This window comes from Pagrus major, chromosome 5 (assembly GCF_040436345.1).
Source record: "Pagrus major chromosome 5, Pma_NU_1.0".
In the NCBI taxonomy this organism is placed as follows: Eukaryota; Metazoa; Chordata; class Actinopteri; order Spariformes; family Sparidae; genus Pagrus; species Pagrus major.
In genome coordinates, this window is record NC_133219.1 from 2,795,028 (window position 1) to 2,807,589 (window position 12,562).

General features: G+C 40.9%; 1 protein-coding gene across 1 annotated transcript in view; it reads right to left on the reverse strand.

The window, feature by feature from the left end:
* Positions 1-11,706: 11,706 nt before the first annotated feature.
* cacna1ba (calcium channel, voltage-dependent, N type, alpha 1B subunit, a) overlaps positions 11,707-12,562 on the reverse strand; it is a 176,138-nt gene continuing 175,282 nt past the window's right edge. Inside the window, 1 exon segment of the mRNA XM_073465321.1 lies at positions 11,707-12,231. Within this exon segment, the coding sequence (XP_073321422.1) occupies positions 11,707-12,231 (525 nt within the window).

Consider the following 12,562-nt stretch of genomic DNA (forward strand, 5'->3'; position numbering starts at 1 on the left):
AGGCAGAGAAATGTGAGTTTCATGTCCATTCTGTGTGTGTTCCTGGGATACATCATTGAGGGTGGGCAGATAAAGACAGACCCCAAAAAGATTCAGGCAGTGGCAAATTGGCCAAGACCCACCACCGTCAAGGAGCTGCAGAGGTTTTTGGGGTTTGCTAACTTTTACCGGCGTTTCATTCTGGACTACAGCAGAGTGGCAGCCCCCCTTACCCAACTAACCTCCTCTTTTGTCCTGTTCTTCTGGTCCCCTGAGGTGGAGGAGGCGTTTGGGGAGCTAAAGAGACGTTTCACTGCAGTGCCTTTATTGGTGCAGCCTGACACCACATACCAGTTTGTTGTGGAGGTGGATGCCTCTGACACCAAAGTTGGGGCAGTCCTGTCCCAGCGTTCCAATCCTGTTTCACCCCTGTGCTTTCTTCTCTCGCTGGTTGTCACCTGCTGAAAGAAATTATGATGTGGGGAGCCGTGAGTTGCTGGCAGTGAAACTAGCCCTAGAAGAATGGAGGCACTGGCTGGAGGGAGCTGAACACCCATTCATTGTTTGGACTGACCATAAAAACCTAGCATATATTCAAACAGGTAAACGCCTCAACTCACGGTAGGCTCGGTGGGCCCTGTTCTTCAGTCGTTCAGGTTCATCTTCACCTACAGGCCCGGTTCAGGCAACACTAAACCTGATTCTCTTTCTCACCAGTTTGTCTCTGAGGAGGGGGTCTTCAGTCTGGATACTATCCTTTCACCCTCCTGTGTTGTGGCAGCAGTAACCTGGGAGATCGAGACCATCATCAAGGAAGCACAGCAGATCTAACCTGACCCAGGTTATGGACCAGAACATCGGTTATCTGTCTGCTCTCAGGTCCTTCAGTGGGGGCATACTTCCCGGTTTGCTTGCCATCCAGGTCGCACTCTGTCCCTCCTGAAGAGGCACTTCTGGTGCCCTTCTATTGATGCTGACACCAAGGCTTTTGTCTTAGTGTGCACAGTGTGTGCACGAGGAAGGGCCTCCCACAGGCCGGCCGCTGGGCTGCTACGTCCTCTTCCAGTTCCCACTCGTCCCTGGTCCCACATTGCCTGGGATTTTGTCACTACCACCATCTAAAGGTAACACTGTCATACTAACCATTGACCGTTTCTCTATGGCTGTTAATTTTGTTGCTCTGGCTTAATGGCTCTGAGTTAATGGTGCAGCATGTGTTTTGCCTCCATGGTATCCCTTCCAATTTCATCTCAGACCGGGGCCCTCAGTTCATCTCACAAGTCTGGAAAGACTTCTGCCTAGCTCTGGGAGCCTCGGTGAGTTTGTCCTCTGGTTTCCACCCTCAGACTAATGGGCAATGTGAGCGAGCCAATCAGGACCTGGAAGCAGTTCTCCGTAGTGTAGCAGCCAAGAATCCAGCCACCTGAAGCTCCTATCTCTCCTGGGTGGAATATGCCCATTGCTACTGGTATGTCACCTTTTGAGGCTGCCCTTGGTTATCAACCACTTGTTTCCAGCACAGGAGGGAGAAGTTGCAGTGCCTTCGGTACAGGCCCATCTTTGACACTGCCGTGGAATTTGGCAAAAGGGCTTGGCCCGCATTGCTCCGCACTGTGGACGGCAACAGTTGCGGTCAGAGAGTTTGGTTGCCTTCCAGAAATATCCCCCTGAAAATTGATTCCAAGAAACTGTCACCTCGTTACATTGGACCTTTCGAAGTGGTTGCCATTATTAATCCTACAGTTGTTAAATTAAAGTTATCTGGACCATGAAGATACATCACACTTTTCATGTTTCTCAGCTCAAACCAGTCTCTACTAGTTCTCTGTAACTGTTTAACTTTTTCAATCTACCCTTGAGTCTGCGGCTGCTTTTGAGTCCCCTGTTTGAGATTGTAACAGTAGCTGGTGATGGGAACCTGAGATTTCTTGGCTGGGTGAGATAGGTGGAGGTTGCTGTCAGAGCAGCAGTGGGAAGCATTGGTGACTACAGTGGTGAGCTGGTGAGGATTCTACCTACTGGCTTGACCAAGTTGACTTTTCTGCTATGGGACAGCCTTTCTGATATAGTCAGAAACAGAACTTGGTCAGCAACAGCTCTCCCCCCAGCAATGATATCATCGTCCGTCACAATGTTTCACTTTGGACATCATCATATCCCAATTTGGCAGACATCGCCCAACCCCAATACTCCCTAATCCAGGATGAACACAGAGCTGTTTATCTTCAGTCCATCTTGTCTTAGCTGCATTAAGTACTTTTTATTTGTGATTCTGAGTCGTCCAAACACACAATCAGCTGATAGATGTACAGTGCTGTTCACTCCGCTCTGAAAGGTGAGTGACATTAATTACTGGCCATCCATCTGCTCATCATCACTCAGAGCAGACTTGGACAGCTGCCCTGACCTGCTGTCAGTGAGCTTGATGGGAGGCACTTTGATGTGACATGAGGAGAACACAGAGTCCACAGATCGGCTTTCTTCCCAGTGTGCTTCAAACGTTACATCAGATGCAACAGAGATGATAATGCCATACTGTCTGCATGTCACACATCCAAGAGGGAATTCCCTCAGGAGGGATACCTCTATTCATTCCTTTATAAGCTTCAGAGGGATACTGTATGCAGTGTAGGCTAGTGCCAAAAATACTGACAGACTGTACACTTACTAACCAGTACCAGGAACACAAGTGCATGAAGTATCTATACAACTGCAATTTCTTACAGCAGATCTTTTCTTTCCTGTGCAATGTTCATTATCATTGACTATATATTTTGGATTCAGTTTAGGGCTGCTGAATAATGCTTATAATTTGTCCTTGTTATCACATATAATGTTACTTATCAAAGAGCCAAAGGGAGAAAGGTCAGTCCCATCAACATGACGTAGGCTGGATACAAAGAGTGCTGGGAGTTGGCAGAGCCACCAGCTCTCATTCATCTTATATGATGGCTGGAGAATCTCTCCCAAGATGAGACAGACATGTAGTACAGCGGGCAGAAATCAAATTAAAGAACTATTGAATGATTGGCACTTGGACATATTGCTATTTTGATTGATTAGGCAGCCCTAAAATGTAATATTCAGAAATTTGTTGTCAGCAGTGTACAGTCACCTGAAACTAAGAACTGTTGTGTTTTCTTTACCTTAGAAGGGGTGAAGAGGGGTGTTCAGCTGGCTACAGTTTGCAACTTCACCACTAGATGCCAGCAAATCTTTCACACTGGACCTTAAATTTAAAAAATGCTCTGTCATACAGCCTCATTACAGTGCTATATCAGCATACATTGCTGATAGTAGATGGAGATGAACCTGCCATCCCTCCTGACCAACACACTGTTGTGAGTTTAGCTCAAACTATATTTATACAACTGCTCAGGCTGAAGGTGGGCAGAGCTATTCTGTCAATTATTTGTGGTCAGGATACTGCATGTACCAGCGCAGACCCTCTTCTGCTTTTAATACATCCTTTGTCAATCCACAACAAACAATAAAAATAGAGTGTTTCCACTGTAAACTGCTGTTAATGATTGCTTAATTGAAGAATCTACTTCACAAGCTCAGCTTGTCTGACATCCTCAGTAACATGAGTAGACAGTGTTGACTGACTGCTGCTGGTCCTTTCTCTGTGGTTGTTTTTCAAACCAGAGCCAATGGTGCTTCATTTGAGAGACTAAGTCATTTGTGGAATTATAATGACTTACAGGATCTTTTTTTCCATCACATTGGCAGATATGGGTTTCCATAAAATAATCATATAAAAACACTGTGAAACTCTTCTTGCTAGTTATATTTCCTGTGATGTTTTCTTTCTCACTCCTGACTTTTGTTTCTCTTTTAGTTGCCTGATTTCTCTTAAATCATTGACATAATTGTTGGAGGCGCATTAGGGCCCCGAGACAACAAATAGCATGTCAAACTATTGACTCAGCCAATAGTAATAATTTATTTACAGTAAAGCGCTAATGATGTATTACAATATGAAATATCAATAACATTTGATGATAGGGGCAGAAAGGCAGGATTGTTCAACAACCTGTGATTTTTTGTGGTTATCTTTTCTCTCCACCTTCTGATTTAACACAAGGAGCGATCATGAAAAGAGAAATTCAATGCAAAGACAGCTGGAGCTTTCAGAAACTTGAACAGTTAAATGCTCAGACTGAGCCTGAGCTTGATCCTAAAGAAAAACCCTGTCTGGAGACAGATTTGGGTGAGGAAGGGCAATAGCATTGTGGTTAAGCTTTAATGTAATCATTTTTGTCAACATACGGGTAGAAATGTTGAGAGAACAACCCCTCTGACTGCTCACAGAGGTGGTGCTGTACTGCCTTTCTTCTCTGAGAAAGTTTGATGGCAGGTTACCACAGGAGCAGATGGTGTTTTAGTACAACAGCTGCTCTCAGTGGAAGAACCTGGTACTACAAGTCAATGTCACAAATCAGCACAGTGTCTGCACGTAAACCGTGTTAATAAAACATTTGTGAGGGTCACTGAATTGAATGACATTAAACAAATTAATAATAAATGAATTAAAGAATAAATGAATACATCAGACATTCATTCTCAATGTGACCTGTAAACCCAATTTGGACAACATGACATTTACCTCCTCCAATAAACAAGTAAAAATACTCTAATAAATCTTAAAGGGGCACTTTAAGATGTAGTTTTGGAGAAGAAATTCAAAGCCAGAATTTAAATATTTACAATATTAATGAGGTAATAATACAAACTCAGAAATATTTATTTTTTCCATAACTGAATAAATAAGTAGTTCTCAGAAAATAAGGTCCCAGAACACTGTTTGAAGCTAGAAAGGTGGCAGAGTCCGCCACATATAAACAAAGTTAAACAGTATAAATTGTGTTGTCCTTTAAGGTCAGTTTCTTTATTCAGTTCATTCAGTCATGAAAACAAAGAGAGTTTCTTTATTCAGTTTGTTTAGGCAGAAAATAATCAGTCAATGAACATCTTTCTCTTCTCATTAACATTTCTTCAACAAAACTACAGAGGGCTCCTTTAAGGGAATTCAGTAGAAATAATAAAGTGTACTACTGCGGGCACCCTACTATTGCATTATTATAGAGCGTGTAAATGAACCTACCTGTCCGCTGGAAACTCAACGTGTCTCCATAAAAAGGCATCCCGTCCAGAGCCAGCATGTCAATATAGACCAGCAGAAAGTGGACTTTTCCTAGTGAGAACATGGCCTCGTGTGTCCCCACGACAACATTAAAGTATCATCGTTGAAATATTTGTTCCAGTAAACCTCTCATTGCTGCTCTCACCGGCCCCGCTGTCCCGCTCCATCACCAGCTGATCGACTGACCCCTTCTTTATCTCGTTGGTCAAGCGTGCAAGACCGCAGAGTTAACTTCCGGTCCAGTTTCAAAACAAAAGCCATACCATGAATCCGATACTGAATGTAACACTGCTGACAAACACAAAGGGGCCAAATCAGTCATTCTGAAAATAGTCACTAATTGATGTAACCTGTTCAGTTAGTTCATTTGACTGACTGCACTGTTGAATACTGAAGATGGAACTGGAAAAGAAGAATAGTCTAGACTATTAACCTTCACCCCTATTATGTCTTATTTTCATTTATACTTCCCTAGTTAAACAACACAAGGACTTAAAAAAATAACTAATCATTTCTTTCAAATCTTCTAATATGTAGTCATTTTCAATTACACATTACATTCTAAGCTTTCACATTTACACATTTAATTTAAACTTAAAATTGAGATTTACTATTTTCCATTTCAGAAATCTAAATGTAATTATTATTTTCAAACTGCTTTGTCATTGTAATACACAATTTCATTTCACTCTCCCTTTTGTTTGGTTTTCTCTTTTCTATTTCTAATTTTGGAATGATTATTCTTTTCTGATTCCACACCAAAAGTTAATGGGGTCTATTTTAGGCCGAGACCAGCCTCTATTTAAGTTTGGTGGAAATCTATTCAGTAGATTTGTGTAACCTGCTGACAAACCAACAAACCAAAAAACATCTGACATGGAAAATAGTTAATGTACCACGTATGTAAGTAGTGAGGGCCCGTAGCTACCATAATCCTAATAGACCTACATTCATATGAATAGGTGAAGTCTGCTTGCATTAGGATGAATTATTAAAAAAAACAAAGTCAACTCTAACTCAATTTGAAAACAAATAAACTCCAACACCTTTGTCACAACAGACATTTTGACTTGTCAGCTTTATAGTAACCATCATTAATAAACGGTACATTTATAGTTAATTAAACTATATTTAATACTTATTTCACTGTTAACTATTAAATGATTAAAACCATTTATTAAGAAACGATTTATTTTCAGGTTCCAACTGATGTTCATAATACTTTGCACATGGTTAATAAATACTATGTAGATAATCTATAAACATTATTTAGATGGTCATGATAATTGCAACTAATGTTTATAAACCTTAACAACTGCTTAATTAATGGTTGACAAAGTATTTCATTGTTTGCTGACAGTGAAATAACTATTAACTAAAGTTTAATCAGCCATAAATTTCCTGCCTGCAGAAAGAAAAAACAAGAGATAAATCGAGCGTCAATGTTCAAACAGTAGTTTGACAAACAAATCTTACCTCAACCTTTTTTGTGGAGCTGAACAAGACTCAGAGCAGTGGACTCAACATCCTTCTCATAGTTATCTAGCAGATTCACAGCTGCATGCCAACACTCAACTCATTTAGCAGATAAGAGGCAGTTTAATTTCATTCTTTTTTATTTCAAGGAGCTTTGCTTCATACAAAATGTTTAATGTAGAAACAACTGCAGAATTCAAAGTCTGGCCAAGAAACATAAAATCAGGCAAACAAACATTTCACTGAATCCCAAGACCCAAATAAAGGAATGTTCCTGCTCTGCTGCATGGGGTGGAACTGTCAACAATGTTCAATACTGTTTTTAATAGAAATTTGTCTTTTCAACAAACCCCGCAGTTTATATCAAATATTAAAAATCAACAACAAAATAACACATGGTATCTAAAAGTACTAAGTTTTCTACATGCACATACATTGTTAGAACATGCAAACATTTTGTATTTTCTCAAGAAAGAGCCACATCTACACTGCCAATGGTACGCAGAGACAGAGAATGGATCGCTTTGATGTTTGGTGGCCGATTGGTCCAGGCTTGGGCACATGTATGTTTCCTTTGACGCAATACAGAGGCCGCATAGTTGCAAAAGGTACAGGTATTTTTATAATTTTTTTTATTTTATTTTTTGCCACATAGACAAAAGTTTTAAAAAATGCAGAAGAATGTGTTCCTGTCTTTGACAAGAAGAATCACTTGGACATTAAAGGCTGTTTCATGAAATCCTTTTTATTGTGACCTAAGAGGACACACCTCCCATTTTGAGCCATGGGCCTGTCATTGACATTGTCGAAGTGGGTAAATGTTATGCATGCAAATATACGTATAAAGTTGCTGTACTCCTAAATATTCTAAATAATCTGTTTCTTGTTTACACTTTGTGCCTTTATGCATTTGAAGTCTTTTTTTGTTTGCATGTTTTTGTCAGAGCATTTTCTATAAAACATTTGGTCACAATCATGCTGAAGCCTGAATCTGAAGAGACCAGCATGTAAAGCTACAGAATGGATGGAGAAATGGGTTTGTCTTGTTGCATAGCCCTACTCTCATGTTTTCAGCTTGTGTCTGGCCCCTGTAGTGTGTGTATCTGTGGTTAAACAAGGCCCATTTTTTTCATCTATTACCCAAGAAATCATTCACAGATATCTTCTAGCCAATCAGCTGCCATACAGGATAAAATCGCTCCCTCATGTTGCAGGTTGCTATGATGTAAAAGCACAGCAATAGATCCAAGTTCACAAAAGACAATCGGATGTTGATGTCAGTCATGTGTATCAAGCAAGTTGCATATAACAAATATTGTTTACATATCCATTTCAGAGCAGAGTACAGTTTCAGGCATTAACAGACCCTCCTCCACAGCTCAAGGACTCATCGATGTCTTGAAGATGTATTTCTAGAAATCAGATCCCCTTCTGACCACCGTTAGTCATCAGTCTGTCTTTTGTACAGTTCCAGAGTTGTTTTGTGATTTTTTGTTGTAATTTCTCTTTTGCAAATTCTTATGCAGTCTCAGAGAGCCAGGTGAGATTTGGTCAGAATTTTAAATTGGTTTAGTCTTTCAGTATTTAGTGCTGTTCGTAGAGTTGAACCTGCAGGACAAGATTCTCTCAATCTGCCTCACCTTAATGTCCACAGTACTTTAGTTCTAAAGAGATTTCCTACTTTACACAGAGAGGGTTTTAACAAGTCCAAACAAAAGGCATCAACTTCTTGCTTTCAATCAAAAGTGTGTATGTGGACATATTAGCTGTGTCCCAAATCCTTACAACACACTAAAAGTAGAGCTTGGCTGATATATCAGTTGGCCAATATTTTCTGTTGATATTGGCAGCCCAGTCGTGAGGAGAGGATGTCAGCAGTTAACATTTCTGCAAACCACAGATGCGTCCAAATTTCCGACTGTCATAAATTATATTACATACCGTATTGACATCTGTACCAAACGTGTTTTATTCAAAAACATGACGTTTCCCTAACCCTAACCAAGTGTTTTTTTATTCCTAACCCTAACCAGAGCATAAGCACAGTGAGGAAAGAAGAAAAATAGAAAACTTAACCTAAAGAAACTTAAAGTATTATATTATCTGTGGTTTGGCTTAAATGTACTTTGCCAACACTTATCATAATAATTGGGTTAATATAGGGCTATTACATGTATATCAGCGTATATGTATGTATCCAATATGAAAACTTTTTTAAAAGACATTATTGAGCACAATCCAAATTCAATTTTTATTCCTAAGACTTTGTTTCTACACAATGTTGATAAATAAGTGCCCTGGAACAAAAACTTTTGCTGTTCGGTGCATCTCACCTCTAACAACATTGTGAGGGCCATTTTGTACCAATGGTGATCAGGCCGTCTAATCTCCAAAAAAAGGTTCTCATGCATTGCACTGTCCATCAACATCACACCAAAAAGTCTGGCATATTTAGTATGCTTACTGACACATCTGAGAATACTTAATTGTTTCCAGTGTGACCACACCAGCTTGGAGTTAGTCTGTGGTATGGAATTGGGACACATATAATAACACTAATTGTTCCTAATGTGGGATAAGTTAGTCAATCTGCCTCTTTTACAATAGTTTTCCTGCCTGTGTGAATATTACGCAGCTCAAGAAAAAACCTCTTCCATTGTGACACCAGAGCCTGTTAGAGGAATGAATTAGATCACTGTAACATTTGAAATGGTACAGTAGCTGCTGGAAGTATCTTGGCATGACATTACAACATTACTTTTTGCCAACTATCCATGAGAATGAAAAAAATAAAAATAAAAATACCATCACAACAAACTGCTCCCAGAAATGCAAAATATATCTGCAACAATTGATGTTTACCAGTGTTAGTTTCAGTACTAACACACACACACACACACACACACACACACACAGACATACATTGGATTGGATCCCCCTTTGCTACTCTGGGTCCGCACACTCTTTAACCTCCACGCTTTAGGCTCCAGCTGACCAACACACACTCTGTAGTCCAAACAGCACAGGAGCTTGATGGCTCACACTGCGAGTCCCTCACCAAAAATACAAAAAAACTAAAAGAAAGAAATTCTACAAGGTGGTCAGAGCAGGTAGCTGACCACATCTACAATCTAGACATGCACACTGTGTTACTGGCATTAATGTAACTTGATTGATATATTGATGCAGTTCTCATAGTTGTTAAATGCTCACATAGCGTTTCCACAATGTTGATTCTTCCTCATCCATACATGATTTTATGGTTTATCAAAAACAAGAAAAATAATCGACTTTCATTTTTCCATTCCTGTCTTTTAAGCAGATGGTAGGTGTTGTTACTCTGCTTGCAGATAAGGCTTCCTGTACAACATGTTTTCCTGCAGAGCTACATACAGAATGAACCAAACATTTACTCAAGTGTGGATGCATTTGACATTGCATCTTTTTCTACAGTATATCTAAAAGGATAGGCACTTTGTCTTAAAACATCGCAAAGAAGTCTGTAAGAAACATTAGACCTGAAAAGATGGCAAACCGTAAGCAGTTCACATAAAACACAACTTTGTTTTTTTTCATGTCATACAAAAAATGCACACAATGAAAAGAGAACATCTACAAGGAAATTTTTATAGAAAACAAATCAGTCAGTCACGTACTTTTTACTACCATGCGCTGCTTCTCTCTTGAAGTTTGCAAGAAACGTTTAAACAGACAAAACGATCATGGCCGTCTGGGTGACGGCACGTCATCTGTTCGACTGACACAAAGGGAATGTCATAAAGGATTAGGCATCATCATGGAATGGTAGAGTCCTAAACTAAAGAACAACACAGCTGTTTGTACAGTGTCATAATGTCTTTGAGGTTTGCCAACATTTGAAACTATCACTTCACTGAACTATTGACCTGTTTTGTATGACTTGCAGTGCCATCACCTTCTGTTGAAACCACCATACTGACTCCCAAACACACTTCAAACCTTGAGCTACTGTCCATAAGTGTCTTTAAGCAGAGCCTAAAAATGAAATGCTTTATTATACAGTATGTTGTGTTGTTGACTGTAATAATAAAAACGAAGACGTCGCAGCTAATGAAGAGAGCACAACTCACCTTGAGTGTCATGGTCTTTTAAACTGTGAGGCTTTCAGTTAGCAGCAGGCAGTGAAAAAGCTCTGATAAACTCAGTGAGCACTACAAACTGCACACAGACACAGTTAGAGAATAGCTAGTGAACACAGCAGAGCATTTAGCAGCTAAAGAGCCAAATGTTTTTTTCTGGAGTTGGTGGAAAGGAAAGAGTCACTACTGGAATCACATTCTCAAGTGGTTAGACACAAATCCAAATTAATGCTATTGTTGCTTTGTGTTGCTGTGTAATTAGGCCACCATTTACTAGGTGATGATATGTTCAAGCCTGTTGTGGTGCCTCCAAATGGTAGAAAAAACAATTAATGAAGCTTTAAGTTAAGCTACAAAATTAGCTTCCCACACTCCCCTACTCCTCCTGAAGAATCCTGTTTGTAGCAAAGCAGCATGCGCAATGCAACTTTTTTCCACTTGAAGGTGAATCAAACTTTACTGCTCAGTTATCAGAAACAAATCACCTTCAAGCAAAACAGCAAAATATATCAGCATTGGAAGGGTTTCCCTGGAATATAGACTGGAGAATGCCACACAGCAGCATCCAAATATTTCATTGGATCCTCCCCTTTCTTCCAAAGTGTGGAGATATTATTATCCTTATATATATATTTTTTGTTTATTACTACTGTTTGAGGATCAGTATGGTGGTGTCAACACAATGCTGAAGTCAAAGCAAACCAAGCTACATTAAGACATCTGATGTTGGCAGAAGGCCTTCTCTCCTGTTTCAGGATGCTACTTGCCCTTTGATAATGATGATGCTTTTTTGTTCACATTCAAATGTAACCCACTTCCAGCTTCCTCCCTGTTGAGATGCTCTCCCAAACCTTTGCTCTCCAAGTCAGGATTCAAATACAGCATAAAACACACACAGTGACAATGTAAACTAAAGCCTTCAAAGAAGATGATAAAACTCATCACAATTCCTCAAAAATGCATTAAAAAGGTTGGTTTAAAGCCATGCTAGCACCATTCGTCCTCCTCTGCCTCCTGGTAATACCTGGGTGCCCTGACGCCAGAGCCTGGGCTGGTGCTGCCCCCAAAGCTGAAGTGGTACCCGTTGGGCACCCCAAGGTTCTGCTGCGGAGCGGGAAGCAGGGCCCCCATCATGCGAGGCAGTGTGGTCCGAGATGAACGACCGATACGAGGGCTGAGCGTCAGTGACGCCGCATCCTGGAAGACGTCCAGCTGGTCCCGGAGGCTGCCGTACAGGCTGCCCAGGGCCTCGTCATGGCCCTGGCCCAGGAAGGGCTCAGAGCTGATACGAGTGACGGGGCAGGGGAAGTGACGGGAGCCGCTGTGCCGGAGGGCATTGTGCTCCGAAAGGCCGCGGCTCAGCACAAAGTGCACGGGGGAGGAATTGGCAGTCTTGTAGGCCACCCCAGGCCGCGGGGTGAGGGGGGTCTGGGGGAGCTGCCGACGTCCGCGGCTTGGCGTGCTAGAACTGGAGCTTAGAGCCACTGGGCTGCCTTTAACCCAACCACTGCCCTAGATGAAAATTGGACAAGCAATTTGAAACGATAGAACGATGAGGAAAATATGTAAGAGAGAAAAGAAAAAGGGAAGGAAACAGGGACAGGGCCGCAGGAGGGAGGAAAGGAAAGGAAAGACACCAAAATGTGACATGTGATGACACAAAAAGGTGACAGAGGACAGATGAGATAGAGAGAGCACAGACAGAGAAGACAGAAAGGAAGAACAAGGGCTGATGGAAAGGCAGCGACAGAGAGACAAAATGAATGGAAAATGATGAAAAGAGAAAGTGGGAAAAGAAGTGAAAGGCCATGAGAGGCTGCACTACAGGCAGACAGAGGAGCGG